The sequence below is a fragment of the Betta splendens genome, chromosome 15 (assembly GCF_900634795.4).
Source record: "Betta splendens chromosome 15, fBetSpl5.4, whole genome shotgun sequence".
Lineage (NCBI taxonomy): Eukaryota > Metazoa > Chordata > Actinopteri > Anabantiformes > Osphronemidae > Betta > Betta splendens.
The window spans coordinates 11,713,848-11,729,746 of NC_040895.2; the positions used below are offsets into that span (position 1 = coordinate 11,713,848).

General features: G+C 40.2%; 3 protein-coding genes and 1 long non-coding RNA gene across 10 annotated transcripts; 2 read left to right on the top strand and 2 right to left on the bottom strand.

The window, feature by feature from the left end:
• Window positions 1-2,567: 2,567 nt before the first annotated feature.
• LOC114870442 (uncharacterized) lies at window positions 2,568-4,975 on the bottom strand. 2 transcript variants are annotated; one of them, XR_003788338.3, is made up of 3 exons: window positions 4,674-4,975; window positions 3,733-3,883; window positions 2,568-3,637 (listed from the first exon to the last, which is right to left on the bottom strand). It is a non-coding gene; the product is annotated as an uncharacterized LOC114870442 (long non-coding RNA). The 2 variants fall into 2 exon arrangements; XR_008692514.1 differs by having other exon boundaries at window positions 2,568-3,883.
• On the top strand, window positions 2,760-4,653 carry LOC114870441 (peroxiredoxin-like 2A). 2 transcript variants are annotated; one of them, XM_055502219.1, is made up of 6 exons: window positions 2,760-2,847; window positions 3,160-3,322; window positions 3,558-3,649; window positions 3,736-3,876; window positions 3,960-4,124; window positions 4,203-4,653. In XM_055502219.1, exons 1-6 carry the CDS (start codon window positions 2,824-2,826, stop codon window positions 4,314-4,316), a joined length of 699 nt encoding a protein of 232 aa, XP_055358194.1. In that variant the 5' UTR covers window positions 2,760-2,823; the 3' UTR covers window positions 4,317-4,653. The 2 variants fall into 2 exon arrangements, with proteins under 2 accessions (XP_055358194.1, XP_029030868.1); XM_029175035.3 differs by lacking the exon at window positions 2,760-2,847 and having other exon boundaries at window positions 3,127-3,322; window positions 4,203-4,652.
• LOC114870440 (peroxiredoxin-like 2A) lies at window positions 4,703-8,424 on the top strand. 3 transcript variants are annotated; one of them, XM_029175031.1, is made up of 7 exons: window positions 4,709-4,823; window positions 6,159-6,407; window positions 6,705-6,887; window positions 7,070-7,161; window positions 7,253-7,393; window positions 7,485-7,649; window positions 7,733-8,424. In XM_029175031.1, exons 2-7 carry the CDS (start codon window positions 6,212-6,214, stop codon window positions 7,826-7,828), a joined length of 873 nt encoding a protein of 290 aa, XP_029030864.1. In that variant the 5' UTR covers window positions 4,709-4,823; window positions 6,159-6,211; the 3' UTR covers window positions 7,829-8,424. The 3 variants fall into 3 exon arrangements, with proteins under 3 accessions (XP_029030867.1, XP_029030864.1, XP_029030865.1); XM_029175032.3 differs by lacking the exon at window positions 4,709-4,823 and adding an exon at window positions 5,514-5,646; XM_029175034.3 differs by lacking the exon at window positions 6,159-6,407 and having other exon boundaries at window positions 4,703-4,823.
• A 242-nt stretch (window positions 8,425-8,666) lies between these two features.
• Window positions 8,667-15,876, bottom strand: sfxn3 (sideroflexin 3). Of its 3 annotated transcripts, XR_008692513.1 has the most exons (12): window positions 15,752-15,850; window positions 14,783-14,956; window positions 14,447-14,617; window positions 13,298-13,396; window positions 12,418-12,493; window positions 12,242-12,327; window positions 12,030-12,157; window positions 11,790-11,839; window positions 11,617-11,666; window positions 11,452-11,499; window positions 11,228-11,376; window positions 8,667-11,143 (listed from the first exon to the last, which is right to left on the bottom strand). XR_008692513.1 is itself a non-coding variant. In XM_029175029.3 (11 exons), exons 2-11 carry the CDS (start codon window positions 14,944-14,946, stop codon window positions 11,280-11,282), a joined length of 969 nt encoding a protein of 322 aa, XP_029030862.1. In that variant the 5' UTR covers window positions 14,947-14,964; window positions 15,752-15,876; the 3' UTR covers window positions 8,667-11,279. The 3 variants fall into 3 exon arrangements, 2 of the variants coding, with proteins under 2 accessions (XP_029030862.1, XP_029030863.1); XM_029175029.3 differs by having other exon boundaries at window positions 8,667-11,376; window positions 14,783-14,964; window positions 15,752-15,876; XM_029175030.3 differs by having other exon boundaries at window positions 8,667-11,376.
• Window positions 15,877-15,899: the final 23 nt, after the last annotated feature.

Below are 15,899 nucleotides of genomic sequence, written 5' to 3' on the forward strand. Positions count from 1 at the left end.
ACTTATCATCAAACACTAGATATCACAAACAGTCTAACTAGCACTGGGATATTTTTTGTGCCATGTAGCTGTTTTTACAGCCATGTCAGTTTATTATCATCACCTCAGCCTCAGAAATACAAATGTTACAACGCACACACTCCTTCCATCTTGAAATACACCTAAGAGATGATCTTGCTTCTCTCATGACCTACAATGACTCCCCCTGCCCTACTCCTACTACAGCCCTGCCAGCGGCTCCATTCACACAAACAATATGCCATGTTAACCAATGCCTGCTGGTGCAAACACTACACGGAGGGGTGGGGTTCCGATCTGCAGCCGTGAGTGGCTGCTCCACCACATCAGAGGACGTTTAGTGGAGACGAGTCTGTTCTGTATTTGTGTACGTGTGTGACGGCAGCAAAACAGAGCGCCTCGCTTCGCAAAGAGACATTTGTGCTTGCATGCACATGTGAAATGATTACAATCAGTTTACTACTGAACTGACATGAGTGTAAAATTGCTGAAATCTCCCTGGAATCTTTTACATTTACAACCATTTACGACATGCAGGCAGCCTGTCACACACTCACACAAGCCAGCAAACAGCCAGAGGGAGCGCAGCAGCTGGGCTCATGGAGTGTCATCCTATCCCATCTATATTCCAGCCCGTCTCGGACCCTCAGCACATTCCTGGTTGAAGCTGAAGCGGCCACCAATAACTGAAATATTACCACAGTGCAAGTGCAGGAACATAAGGTGTTCAACTCACTTGTCTGTCACTGTGTAATTAAAAAGCAACTGAATTCTGTGTCAAAGTGCATTGGTTTACCCTCCTATTATTATTATTATTATAATATTAGGAGGGGATTATATTCCAAGTCATCCACATGTCTTTAAGACCCAATCCCCAGCAGATTACTCAAAGAAGTCCTATTCTTAATGAGCTTGTCCATATTAAATCAAATCAACCAATCTTTACTCACAGGTCAAAGTAAGTAAGTCAAACATTTATTGGAAAAACCTACTCTACTCTACTACTCTACTCTACTCTACTAGACCCTGGAGAACTAGCCAACTATAGGCCAATTTCAAATTTATTTAAAAGTCGTAGCTAAATAATTATCTGACAACCTGAGCTAATTCTGTTCAGTCTATACATGTCTCCTCTAGGTGAGATTATTAGGAAGCATTCTATAAATGATCATTGTTATGCAGATGATACTCAGCTATATCTGTCTTTGGAACCAAATGAAATAGATGAAGTAGTCGCAATTCAAAGTTGAAAGACATCTAATACTGGATGTCCCAAAACTTCCTTCAACTAAATTCAGATAAAATCAAGGTGTCACGATTTGGGTTTTTGTTTGTTTTACTATCTACCGGTGGTCTCATCGCTGTGCATGTGGGTCCGATCTCTGCCGTACGCTGACACAAGGTTCTTATTGTTGAGCCTAAAACTCAGATGCTATTGAGCCAGATAGCCACCCTGAATGACATAACATTAGCTTCAGATTCTACTGTGAGGAACCTTGTTGTCATCTTTGACCAGGATCTCTTTTTTACATCATGAATTAATGAAATCTCCAGAACCGCCTACTTTCATTTGAGAAATATAGCTAAAATTAGAAGCATCATCTCTGATTAGGCTGGACTACTGTACTGTAACTCCTTAATCATAGGATGTCATAACAGCTCTTTTAAAAGCCTCCAGCTAATTCAAAATACTGCAGCCAGAGTTTTGACAGGATTACGAAAGAGAAATCACATTTCTCCCACATTAGCTTCTCTGACACTGGCTGTATGCCTGTAAAATATAGGATAGAGTTTAAAATTCTCCTACTCACTTCCTTGGTTTAGGTCACTGGCAATGATTAGTTTAACTAATTATTTGGTAAGCTGCAATAGACATAGACTGCTGAGGGACTTAATTCAACAAGCTCATTTGTTTCCATCTATTTCTTCTATCCAAGAATCCCTCATGGTTCCATGTTTAACTAACCTTGTCTCTTTCTCTCCAATAGTCGTGCTTCTCCCTCTCCCTCCCCCACTCTGTCCTCACCTACAGGTATCATCAGACTCAGAGCGTGCGCCTGTGATGGGCAGCTGCGGATCCAACCATTCCGCCTGTGCTCTGTTGTTGCTTGTTGTTGCTGCTGTGCTTTTTTCTCTCTCTCTCTCCCCTCACCCCAACCGGCTGAGGCAGTTGGCCGCCCACATCCAGCCTGGTTCCGCTGAAGGCTTTTTCTTCATTAGACAGGGAGTTTTTCCTTAAAATTCTAATTAAAGGCTTGCTGTATGTGGGATTTGAAACCTTACCTTGTAAAGTGCCTTGAGATAACTCTGTTGTGATTTGACACTATATGAATAAAATTGAAGTGAACTGAACTAAAACTATCATAGCTGAACCAGAACCTACTGGGCAGACATGTACTGCCACAAAACTCCTGCAGGGGTCACACTGGCTCTGAACTATGACAGCTGGTGATCTTAGACTTAAAGACGTTATGACAAACATGTATTACTTCCACCAGACACCAGTGTATTTCAGCAAGACAGAAATCAGAAATCATTTAGAAAACAGGAAGTGTAAATATCTGTTTAATTGTGCATTACATTCGTGTCACAGATTTTAAAAAATGGTCAAATACCACAACATATCTTATTAATTCAATACTCAAACATATTGCTTAAATGCTGATGTAACAATCCTCTGCACTGCAATCAACCCTGGTACTGAGCAGCTGAATTGAGCCTTGTTTCCCAGCAGACTTTAAGGATAATCTGTCAGATTTCAGCCGCTTAAAGGTAAGAGCCTGGCTGAAAACATTAGAATCCCTCATGTTTGAAGCCAGGCGCAGTCTGGTGAGTTGCACCTTTTTATTTTGTACATTATTATTATTATGTAAATATTGTAAATGCCATGTTATTACTATTTTATTCCTATAGCGTTTGTTGTTTAAGTTGCTAATCTAATTAAATGTACAGAGTTTTAAATGGCTACATTACACTGAGCCATTCTCCTTCTTTGAACTATAACATTTATATTTGTTTGGATTAAAATAACAGATTAAGAAATTAACAATACATACATCCCATCATATTACTTTACCAGCTAACTGTTGTGGAGCATTTCCAAAGCAGATGTGTGACATGTTTTTCTCTGTATGTGGCCAGTGGAGCATGTCTAGGGCCATGCTGACTGGAACCATGGTCCTGAAAGCTGTGAGCCTATTTATTGCAGAACTCATCAGCTCCATCACAGACTGGTTCCAGACCAAGCCGGTATGGGCTGACCTAGAAGTGTTGGAGAAAACGGACCTGAAGGCCACCGGAGGCAGTGAGTCTAAAAAATGAAACAAACAAGTGTAGGCCTTGGTCGTCCTGTTTATACTGAAAGTTTAGACATTTCCTCTCAATGCATTTGCAGTTGAAGTGAATTTAATGGCCTGTTTGTGATAAGGAAAAATATGGCATTAATGCAAAAAGCCTTGATGTTAAATGAATGACCTCTCAACTTTATTAGGCTTCATCTGTGACTTTTAAACTTTGTAATGTTCGTCTTTTCCTTTTAGGCGGTGAACATCACAGGGCCAAAACTCTCTGGGAGAAGGCTGGAGCTGTGATCATGGTGGTCCGGCGACCTGGGTGACTACTGTGCAGAGAGGTGTGACAGTCCTATACAGTATATGTACAAATGTGCAGTTACCACTCCTTTACTTTCATGCATTCTGTTTGATCCTCTCTCACCAGGAGGCTGCTGCGCTGTCCTCTCTGAAGTACCAGCTGCAGGAACTTGACGTTCCTCTCATCGCTGTGGTGAAGGAAAATCTTGGCAGGGAGCTGGAAAACTTCAAGAAGTACTTTTCTGGGACGGTTTATGTGGATCTGAAGGTCTGCCCTTGTAAAATCAAGATATTATCAGAAAATGAATATGCGTCATCTGTTAACAAGCTGCTGCTTTTGTTTTTCCTTAGAAAAATTTCTACGGCCCTAAAAAGCGTTGGATGTTTCTCTCCATGTTTCTGCGTATCGGCGTGTGGGTGAATATCTGGCGGGCCCACAGGAAGGGCTTTAAAGGAAACCTGAGAGGCGAAGGCCTTATCCTAGGGGGGTTATTCGTCATTGGGCCAGGTGATCAGGTGAGATCCAGTACACAAATACTTTTCAACAAGTGCACCAAGATGTTTCAGAGAGTTATGACTGTGTTTCTCAACTAGGGCATTTTGCTGGAGCACCGTGAGAAGGAGTTTGGGGATCAAGTGAATATGTTGGCAGTCCTCAGAGCAGCCCGAAAAATGCGAGATGACGCAGTCAAAAACTTGAATGAATAGACTGTTTTTTTAACAGAGGTGATTAAGCCTCTAGCACACTTTACAATGCAACTCTGATGTATTTGCATACACCACAAATATGTCTGATTATGTGACTTTATGTGGCTAAAGTCTGTTTATTTCCCCATTTCTGGTTTTGCTTGTGTGATGGTGTTTTTGTGCATTTAATGAAGATCTGTTTTAAACTCTGCAGAGAGAGCAGCTCTGACGTTACACAACTGTACACAGATGCAATCTATTTACGAGAATGTCTGACATAGAGAGAATAAACGGATTCACTGTTTTTTGTCATACATTTACCTGCTATCAATAAATAAACACAGAGGACATCTTTATAGAAGGTTTGTTCGTATTTACCTGTCGAGCTCCCAGTGTGTCCCACCTGTGTCGTCGTTTTCTCCTGATCGATTAGTCTCCCCTGCTCTGGATCGTTTAGTGCGCCTGCGCCGAACTCTGTTTTCAAAACGTTGGATTATAGAGGTGTTGTTTGTCGCTTCATTGATTCTGGTGAGTTTGCGTTCATTAATTTATGACTTCATCGCGCCACGAGAGCGTGGCAAGCACATCTCAGCCGGTTTAACGCTGACAGTTCGCTGCGGCGTAACTCAGCGTCCGTTCGCTGGGACGCGCTCGTCTCTGTGATCGCGTTCACAGTGACAGTAAATTTGAAGGGCACCATTACCATTTATTATGCGCTATTCATCGCCATGTGTATTTAAACAGGCCGAAAATACCACGATCTACTCGGTTAAAGTTCTGCATGCATAATATCATTGATATTAAAAGGTTTGTCTGGATACTTTGTTGTCCTCTTGTGGCCTTGGCACTTTAAATAATAAATTAAGGTAAATAAAGGCACTGACATCACATAGTAAATGTTACATGTAAAATTGTAAAATAACAGAATTATTGTTTGTATGTAGTTGAATTTTATGGTATTTAATACGAAAACAAAACCAGATCCGATTACGCCATCTAAGTAGACATGTTGAATGTAAGATAAAAGAAATCACCTTTGATCAGCAACTGAAAAACAGTAAAGCAATCATGCAGTGTTTGTTTTTAACTGCTTGATAAACACACACACACACACACACACACACACACACACACACACACACACACACACACACACACACACACACACATTAAACTACCTTCCTGCCTTCCTGCTATGCTTCTTTGCAGCAGGCGTGGTGTTTTTTTTCAAGCTTCTGTCTGTGTTGTAAAGTGTCACGCCAGATATGTACGTAGGGTATTTGAAGCTTGCATCTGGGTTCGTTAAGTTCACCACAGGATTATTTTACCTTTTGCAAAAGGAGGCGCAAAAGTTTGTATATTACATTTTTTATTTTTACTGACATACAATATATACTGTAGTTTATAGACAAAAGCAATTATATTCTGCATGAATTAAGTTTCCTTTTTCTAAATTTTCTGTAAATATTTCCATTACATAATATATTATTAAGTACTTATCTAATATAATAATGTAGCTTATTGTACCAGTATGTTTGTCTTTGCATTTTATGTGTTTAACATGCACAGAGGTACATGGGCAGGAAGTTTACTGTCAAATGAAAAGGCAATGTAAAATTAATACATCTTCAGAATTACCTTTACAATTGCATTGCAAGCAGTGGGTAAATTCCTATAGTAAGCATAAATGAAGCCTGACTGACTTGTCTATCAGTAGGTTTACTGTACTCTTACCTTTGAAGATCATGTTTTTCCTCTTCTCTATGAAAACACTGCAATTCAAATCAGGGCTTGCAGTGCAGATGCCTGCTACTGTTACTGAAATGGTTTGCGGCACAGAAAAAATGTGTTTTTTTCTTCCAGTGAAATCTTGAGGCTGTGTGTAGTCAGAGGATCAGAGCTTTTCCACGGTCCAAATGCTTGCTCTGTCCAGATGTTCAGCCTTGAGGAACGCGCCTTCCGTGCGCTACTCTGTCCCATCTCTGGGGAGAGTAACCAAAAGCGGACAGCGCTCCACCACAGCCAGGTCCCAGTTTTTAGGAGCACAGTCTGCTCCGTTTCACCAAACTAATGCCAATTCTGCCAGTCCTGACCCAAACAAGCCCACTTCAGGCAAGGACTTATTTGACTCCCCATCCAGCTGTTAGCTGTTCTCTACCCTAACCCTAACTAGAAACACAAGAAAAAGAGCTAGCTCTACCTTGTGTTAGAATGACATTATATTACTTTTATTAATTTTTGTCTTTATCTTTCAGGTGCTGTAAAATGTTTTTTTATAAAGATTATGACCAAAGCTTGTTATTTTATGATTCCTTCACTAGTTAAACAGAGCATCACATCAGATTAGCTACTTAAATATCTTTGGATTTTCAGACTCACATCTCTCTGCCTGTGTCTTTCCTGCTGCAGTGCTGTCCGAGTCTGGGCTGGAGGGGGATCTGTTTGGGATGGGGATGTGGTCGCTGGGTCTGGGGGCTGTAGGAGCCGCCCTGGCTGGCATCCTTCTGGCCAACACGGATCTGTGTTTAACTAAACCTGCCAAGGCATCTTTGGAGTACCTTGAAGATGCTGACCTGCGCTCCACCACAAGTGGTAAAATGGTTCTGTTTAGTTGTCATCCTAGATTACACACAAGACTTACTGTGTTATTCCTAAGCATATTTAGCATGTTGATCATCAGTTTAGCTTTTAGCTCAGTTTTAGCTCACACTATGACACTATACTGAATGCTTGTATCTCACAATGCATTAGACGTCTCCTTATTTTGTCTACAGATGACAAGGTCATCAAAGCAAAGAGCCTGTGGGAGGAGAACGGCGCCGTGGTCATGGCGGTGCGGCGGCCTGGATGATTTTTGTGCAGAGAGGTGAAACAGCATGTTTGAAAGGAACAATAAAGGCCGAGTGTGCAGTTTCTAAGTTGCGTTTGAAAGCTTTGGTGCCTCTCTGTATCTGTAGGAGGCCTCTGAGCTGTCCTCTCTGAAGCCCCAGCTGGAGGAGCTCGGGGTCCCTCTGGTTGCCGTAGTGAAGGAGAACATCGGCAGAGAGATCCAGGACTTCAGACCGCACTTCGCTGGGGATATCTATGTAGACGAAAAGGTCAGCAGTGGTAGATGAGACTTATGAATTATAATAAGGTCATTCGGCTCTAACTACACTTCATGGTGGGCTTCTATTCATACGGCTGCAGAAGCATTTCTACGGTCCACTGCAGAGGAAGATGGGGGGTTTGGGTTTCATTCGCCTCGGAGTGTGGCAGAACTTCATACGTGCGTGGAGGTCTGGTTATGAGGGCAACATGAGCGGCGAAGGCTTCATCCTTGGAGGAGTGTTTGTTATTGGTCCAGGGAACCAGGTAGGGACGCACACGTCTGAACTGACAAGATTTGGCTCAGTGGAGCTTTACAAAACACACCTTTCAAAATCCTTGTTTTGCAGGGAATTCTCCTGGAGCATTATGAGAAGGAATTTGGCGATAAGGTGAACATTGCAGATGTTCTGGAGGCCGTGAAGAAAATTCAGCCAGTGACATAGTTTTCTTTGAAACGAGTGAGATCAGAACTTAATTTTGTTTAAAGCTAGAGAAAAACTAAAAAGCATGTTTAACTTACTGCAGTCAATTTCCATCCATTGCTAGAATATTAGAGTAGACCTCTAATATTACAATATTTGCACATTCATTTAATGTTGAAATGAAGATTTGAGCCATTAATGTTGTAGGATTTGTCACTGATTATTCCTGTGTTCCTCTGAAGTGAAGTTTTAAAATTCAGGTAATAAACATGTCAGTTTACTTGAAATCTGCTCTTATAGATTCACATCCTGTGAATATGAATAACTTGATTAGTAATATAGTACCATGTTAGTGCGTTTTCTTCTTAACCTGCTTTTCCTGTTGAGCACCATAAACACAAGCCTCCAACATGGCAGCACGAGCGTGGTCTGTGTGTGATAATGACAACTTGACTCCAAACTCAGCACTGAGAAGAGCAGGTTTGATGCTCAAACACACAGCTTCAGCCTCAGTCACCATGTTAAGGCGTGTTTATGCTGCCTGAAGATGATGTCAAGTGTTTGTGTGGGCCTGGACACGAGTAGCTACATACAATAAAAATAATACATCACCTTCATTAGATTTGTGCATTTATTTCATTATGTTGTGTTAGCAGCTCACTGCAAAATAATTTTGTGTGTGTGTCTTGCATTCGAAAGCAGAAGTTTCATATGTACATTTTTTGTTACACCTCTTGGTTGTGATTAATGTTTAGTCACTGGTATAGCAACTCCATAACAGATTAATTGTAAAACCCTTTTTAATCCATTACTCAGATTATTAACTGTAAAATCTACAGCCAATGTTTAACACCACAGATCTGTTTCATTTCATTTTATTGCTCTGAATAAAATACATTTTACATCCATGAAAACATGTTACGATACAAAAAATAGGGGGAGAACACTGTGCACTGATACTGACAGGAACTGTATTTAACTTTAAAGGTACTGGAAATAATAATAACAAAGATTGTCTTTACATTGTGCCTTCAATTCACAACCAAATTTATAAAATAAAAAATGCCTGGGGGGATTTTTTTTTTACAATCTTAAACATTTGTTTTGTGGTCTTGAACATGTTGATCCCCTTCTCTGTAAAACCTTATGCCTTTTTGCATGAGAAAAACCAGTTAAAGTTTTGTGTACTAAAGCTGAAAGGAAAGTTTGAAAGCTACACACATTCTCCTCTTTCCTGTACAATTCAGACCCACGTCATCTTTGGCTGGGTGTAGGGTGCATATGGTGGTACGATGGAGTCATGAGAAACATGAGCTCCTCACTAAAACCCTCCGCATTTGTTCTTGACACATGTGCCGCAATACAAAAAAAGTGAAAAGCAGAAGCAAAACTGGAGCCACTTGGTTATTAGCATTGAAAGCTGTCAGACAAGAAACATTCATTTACCAAATTGCAGAGGGGGAGAGGGGTGATACTAATTTCAATAAACATGTAAAAGCTGCTTTTAAATAACACACACCTCCGACAGCAGTATTAAGTAGTAGACAGGAGTAAGTGCAGTATTAGCCTCAACAGGAACACAGTAACAAGGACTGCAACACACAAAACATTGTTTTGAGGATGTAGCTACTGTGTGGTGTAAAAGGACATTCGTAGATCAGTACAAATATAGTAGATATGATGAATATGAAACACTGTCCTGCAGTGCATGTGATCGTGTGATTATCAGGTTGCAACAAGAATGATGGGATCACAAACATCATTCATAAATCATTATACTGTACAGTGTGTCCTTGTGTGTCCGATTAGAGTTGCATTATATAGATACATTAGTTGTGCGGTTGCTACACTTCATCTACAATCAGTCAACTTTAAACACAGCTCTGGTATGAACATAAACATGGCTGATACAATCTTACTATTAGTTACGAGGACTTTTCAAACAGGAAACAGACATCGAATCAGATAAATTTCCTTCTATGCATCAAGTTACTACATATGGAGAAACACATTTATGCTATACAAGTTCAAGACCTTTTACCATTTATCTAATCTGAAATCTCATTTGCCCTAAAGCACGAGATTGCAGTAATATGTCATTAATATTATGTCATCACTAGCGTTTGTCAGTTTTTCTATGCATAAAAAACTCATCACTCACTAGCAGAGCCACACCTTTGAACAAGAGCGTCAATCTCTGATTTCAATCATGTGTCTCTGAGATACATTAAAGTCATATTTCCCTGCATGCACCATCATTACCATGGTTATGTAGTTATACTACAGCTTAGTCAATGCATAATTTGATCAGAAACGCTCAAATGCGGCTTAAACTTCCATTTTAACAAAAGCAGAAAAAACGCCCGACCTGTGTATAAGCATGTATTAGGCTGACTTTGTACACGCTTCATTTGGTAAAATGGGAACTTAATAGCCGTTTATAGATGGAAATATAGCTAATGCACATAAAACCATGTCTCTGACTTAATTAGTCGACTTTGCTTAACAATCAAGCTGTTTTAAATCTGTCCAACCTCCTGTTCAGTCTTTCAGTTCAAACTGCATTCATCATACTCTTAGCGTCAACGCAGAACTTCCCTCTCTACTTCAAACAAACAAAACTGTGTGCAACAATCAAAGAACATAACATGCTGCTAAAGACGTGGGCCTATTAGCTCACAGAGTGATAGCAAATAAAAGAGGCCTTGAAACATAGACTTGTGTTGGCAGAGACAACACCGGCGTTAGTGTTGATCATGTACTCTATGCTGTGCTTTGCGAGCCTTTACAGGATAATTTTACATCATATCTCTTAATATGTTCTTCTTCATCTGTACCTAGCACCTCTTTTCCTGGCCTACAAAGAGACATAAGTACACTTAAAGGAGTGTTGAAGGGAGTAAGGAGTCACGCTGCTCAACAGAAAACAGCAAAAGACAACTATTTAGAGCTAATTACCAAACAGCTTTTATATTTTATCTATATATTGTAACGGAACTAGTACAATGTGAAAGATTTAACATACAATGGTCTGTGTGCAATTGATAAAATACTTTTCAAAACAATATTCTAACAATAACTAAAAAAAAGGATGGACACAAGGTGAATATATACAGTATGTACTGTATCTATAGGTCACATTCAAAGCAATTACACACTCACAAACACACACCTTACAAGCAAATGTCTGCACTTTAAACTGGAGCTCTTACATTTAACAGTAGTTGTTAAACTACATTAACCCCTTCCTAATGGGCTGAGGAAGACACTAAAAACACCACAAAACAATAAAAATATAAAAAATAGGAGTCATTTTTGTTTTCTGAAGAGTGCAGTCTGGGGAAAGACAGAACATGGCCAAATAAAAAAAATGCTGCAGTACATACAAAAAAAAGCATAAATATATTCATTCTCGCTCACCTACTGTAACTGTGCCCACAGGACAACAGACATGTTTACGTGGTGGCTGGTTCTACAGGCCCTTGTTAAAGTAGACGGTGGTGGTGTGAGGACTGATTTGTTTTATCTTCTCCTGGAGATCTTCTTCCAGACTAGTTACTCTCATTGAGCTGAAAGAGGTGGTAAATATGGTTAATTAATGCCAAATGATAAAACACCCTTCAAAAAAAAAAAAGTCTTGATACCTTTTTTGTGGAAAGAGTGCGCAACACAGAGGGGTTGCAAACACCAGGCTGAAAACAAGATGTAGAAAAAAAAACAACTTTAGACCATGTTACTGGTTCAGTTCTAAATACTCATCCATCGATACAATAAGAGCCTGGTGTACTTGGTCAGTGTGATTTACTTACCACAGGCCAACAAGTCCCACTTGAACAGGAGCATTTAGGATAGGAAACCGCTAAAATAGGAACATCAGAGAAAGAATAAAGTGAAGTGAAATTATACCAGAAGTAGTAAAAAAGCAGTAAAAAAAGGCAAAAGTGACATCAACAAACAAACGTGGGCTAGATGAACCACTTACTTTCATGAAGGCTCGTTTCTCCAAAGCATTCATTATAACCGGGGGAATGGCTGAAAAACACAAACATCGAGTGAAATCTTCTGTTAAGCAACAAAAGCAAAAAAAGACTTCACAATTACAACATTGTAAAAAACTGCAAATCAGTACAAAGACCCTTTCCACAGTGTCATTTGATGCTCTGCTGTCTGCTATTAGATCTGAATTATTAGGCTAGCTAATGCAGTAGAACCCTGACATTACCCATCGCTGGCACTGCCATGCCGATCCTGGATACCACCACCTGCACGATGGCCTGTTTGGCAGCATTGGCAGACTCTCCTAACCGGTTTCCATTCTCATCTGTCACAGGGATGCCGTACTTTAATTCTCTGAAAGAAACAAAAACAGAGCTTATTTCAAGTAGTTCCAAGAGTGAGCAGAGAAGGCACTGGCTTTTACTTTAGATGTTTTACCTCTGTCTCATGAAGGGAATGTTGATGCAATTAGCAGCGGCAACAGCAGCGAAGGGGACAAACCTGCTGACAATCGGGGGGAGGCGCTGCAAAGATGGGAGAGAATCAGAGACATGTTCAGGCCACTGGCTTCAAATCTCTAAACAAAGTGTATTAGCTTTAACTACGGGCATTACCACAGCTAGAGACTTGAGGCTCAGGGCAGTGACAACGGCTCCAGTAGTAGCACTAACATAGGCTGCACCAAGCTGACTGCAAGTAAACAGATGCATTAGCCACATGTCACACATTAATAAGCCACTTCCTCTTTCAGTGTTTCACACATCACATATAGCTGACTTGTGACAAAACACACGTCTGAAAATGATGGTTCACTGAAGTAAATGTTGCTAAATAGGAGTCAAATGCAAGGTCATGCTACTTGGATGTGTATAAAAAAACTACTTCGTAAACAACAATGCTGTCAACGATACATTAACACTAAACTTTAATTACTGATCCATAAATACTCATTTGTGAAAAATGCATGCTAATGCTGCACTTCAGTGGAACCTGAAGGCATATTTAAAAGTACTGACCTGACATCAGTCAGAAACAGTGGACCTTCAGGTTTGTTTCCACCAGTAAATGCATGTTACTTTTCTTTCCCAGAAACTACAGGCCAAGAACTGTATGCGGGGGTAAAAGTCCCTCAAGCACTGTGTGTATTTTCAGAGCAGGGCCAAAGTCTGAGAAAGATTAAACGAGTTAGTCCCTGCCCTGCTAACTCCCTCCCTTGCACCTATAATTTTTAGTGCAACTTTAATAGACCAACTTTTTAAAATAGTCTGCTTTAAAAAATGCTTTCGTATGAAATACTGTACAGTTTCTAAATATTTAGAAGTACTACACTCCAGCGGCTTATGTCAGAAGTGAATGGGTACATGCTTAAGAGTGAAATGCAATACTGCTGTAAAGGAAGTAGAGAGGATAGCAGCTCACGCAGCTTCCTTATAGACACTATCTTAGAGTGAATGGATGATGTAGAGAGGGATTGAGGAGAGAAGCTCTTCCTACTTCACAGTGATGGGTGCATCTCCACTGCGGTTGGTGTAGTTGACAACAGCGTTGAACGACTGGTTAACCCACTGCCAGAACACCACTGCCGGAGTAGTCCTGCAAAACAATAGGGAAAATGTTAGAGAAACTGGAATTTCACACGATGTAAAGTAAAAGCTACATTTCTGGAAGCTAAATGTACTTGCAGTCATGTGTGTGAATATGTTACTATATGTTTAAAGAAAAATGTTAATGCATAATATGCACTACACGTTCTCTTATTATTACTATTAGTAGTCACCAAGCCACCAAGAAGTTTAGTCCTGGTTAAAGCGGATGCATCAGATAAAGATAAATCAGTTTCAGTAGTAGAACTTACTAAACCACAAAAGCAGCTGTGGCTCAAGATACTTTGAAATGCAACCGACAGGTTTGATTGATCTTCACATCAAGACGCTTCAATTATTTTACCTTAAAATAAAACGACGTTGAACAACTTTAGTCTCACACCATGCACTTTTGATTGTGGTCTGATCTAAATATTAATATTCATAATAACCATAGCTCTATTTGTTGTTACACTTTGTGAAAACAATGACAGTTTTTATTTCCCCAGATGTAGTCTTAGAAATATGAGTATAGCGCCTCCCAGTGGTGGTAAGCATTACAAACATGATCACTGGTTTTATGAACAACCAAATATTTAACAAAGTAACAAATGATGGTAATCAGATGAACTGAAAAGTGCAAAAAGGTTTTTTCTTAACCTTAAACTTCTTAATAGAAGTTTTGGGTTTTGTTGCAGGTCTTTTGAATTTTAATCCATCAGATTTGATTTCAAATGTCTTATTCCCAAGCCTTTCTTCACCTTCTCAGTTTTCAGCAAATTATATCAGGAAAAAGCAACAGTGCTGTTCTTTCCTCTCAGCTGCAGGACAGTAATTTATCAGTATTCAGCAACAATAGTTATATTTTAAGAGGATTTTCAGTCTGTGCAGGGATTAGAATGTCTATTTATACACCTATCTGATTTTGTTACTCTTGTGATAACTGCCTGATATACAGTATGTGCAGCAGGGTGGCAGATTTATAGTTTTGTAATTTAACTGAACCATTGTTTTCAATTTAGAATTTAAAATATACCAAACTGTGAACTATGTGCTGTACCTGTAGAAAGTGAGCATGCAGCCTGTGATGGACATGTTCATTGGCACCTGAGCAGACATCCGGCCAATCACAAACATCTTCTCCCCAGTGTCAGGGTGGAAGGCGGAATCATAGATGTATTTGGCTCTCCAGAGCTCATCCTCCGTCAAACCAGGTCTCACAATACCAGCTCTGAAAAGGCAAAAACAGGAAATATGCAGCACTAATTCATAACGGTGACACATCCTCACAAATCAGCACTGCCTTTAGAAAGTCCCATTGTCTATGCTTTTGTGAAAAGGCTATTCTGAACTGAATTCTCAATTAAAGTCAAACACAGTTACTCTGGTGCTCTACCTGTAGTTCTCCACAGTCACCCTGGCCTCCTCCAGGGTCTCAGAGGACAGCAGGACATTCCTGGGATCTGTGACCATGAAGAAGTGCTTGGCACGTCCCATGAAGGTGCCCTGGTCCCATCGTGGCTCCTTGATGTTTATGTTGAGGGACAGATCTCCAGACATTTTGACTCTCCTTGAGCAGTTTTACAAATTGGAATTAGTGTAATAACAGGCAATCTTACACAATCATCCTACTATTACTCACAGATGGCGTACAAAACGCTTCAGTTCTTATTCATGTGCATGAAAACTACAAATCCCAATAAGAAAACAGCATCTTCTGGAATGTAATGTTCAGATCTAAACAAGATATCTCTGGTACCACGTACTCTCTCTCTCTAAGTGACTCCGTATGGAGGGAAAAGTGTCTGCTGGGCGTACTGCAGTAATTAGATAAGACCGAACATAGTGGTTCAAGTGAATAAAAAAGTTCGGCCATTGTTTTGCTACTTTCGACTGTTGTTAGAGATGACCAGGTATCGAGGCAATCCGTTAGATTCTGTGTCTAATTGCTAATTGACTAGCGTGACAATCACTAAGTGACAGATGGAGATGGGACTAGGTAAGTCACGACACGCTGTCAGTATTCCTGCTAGCAATGAGGGCTAACGAGTGCGTTAAGCTAACGAGGTAGTAAATAATGCTTATTGTGAAGAACGGAATTACTCAACCAGATCCCCAACAATATATCCCATTCCCATAAAAGCGACTGACAGTTTAGAAAATAAACAACATCGGTGCTCTCTTGATAGGTTAACCGCTATGCTAAGCTAACGCCACCCAGCAAAGGGAGCAGTGCACTTCATAAGCTAGGAGACACTTAAGTTTGCGTTGCACAGCTTCACCTTGAAAACCAGCACGATTAAACTGCTTCGTTCCCTACGCCAAATGATCCAAAGCTGTAAATTCAGGCAATAATGTAACCTACCTGGGTCTGTACGTCTGTTATTTGAAGATGTATGACCTCTCAATATCACCGAAACGCCGGGATGACGTATGGTGCATTCATGGACTGTTAGAAGCAGCGGACAAAGCTATTCACCACAAACCACTATGACCACAAGTAAACGTATAAA

What these genes read in the sequence shown, in the direction of transcription:
- sfxn3 (XM_029175029.3), bottom strand. Translation starts at nt 14,946, where the DNA reads ATGTCTGGAGATCTGTCCCTCAACATAAACATCAAGGAGCCACGATGG. An exon ending in TGCATGCTCACTTTCTACAG is followed by an intron (nt 13,397 to 14,446) that starts GTACAGCACATA and finishes ATTGTTTTGCAG; the next exon opens with GACTACTCCGGCAGTGGTGT. An exon ending in CATGGCAGTGCCAGCGATGG is followed by an intron (nt 11,840 to 12,029) that starts GTAATGTCAGGG and finishes TGTGTTTTTCAG; the next exon opens with CCATTCCCCCGGTTATAATG.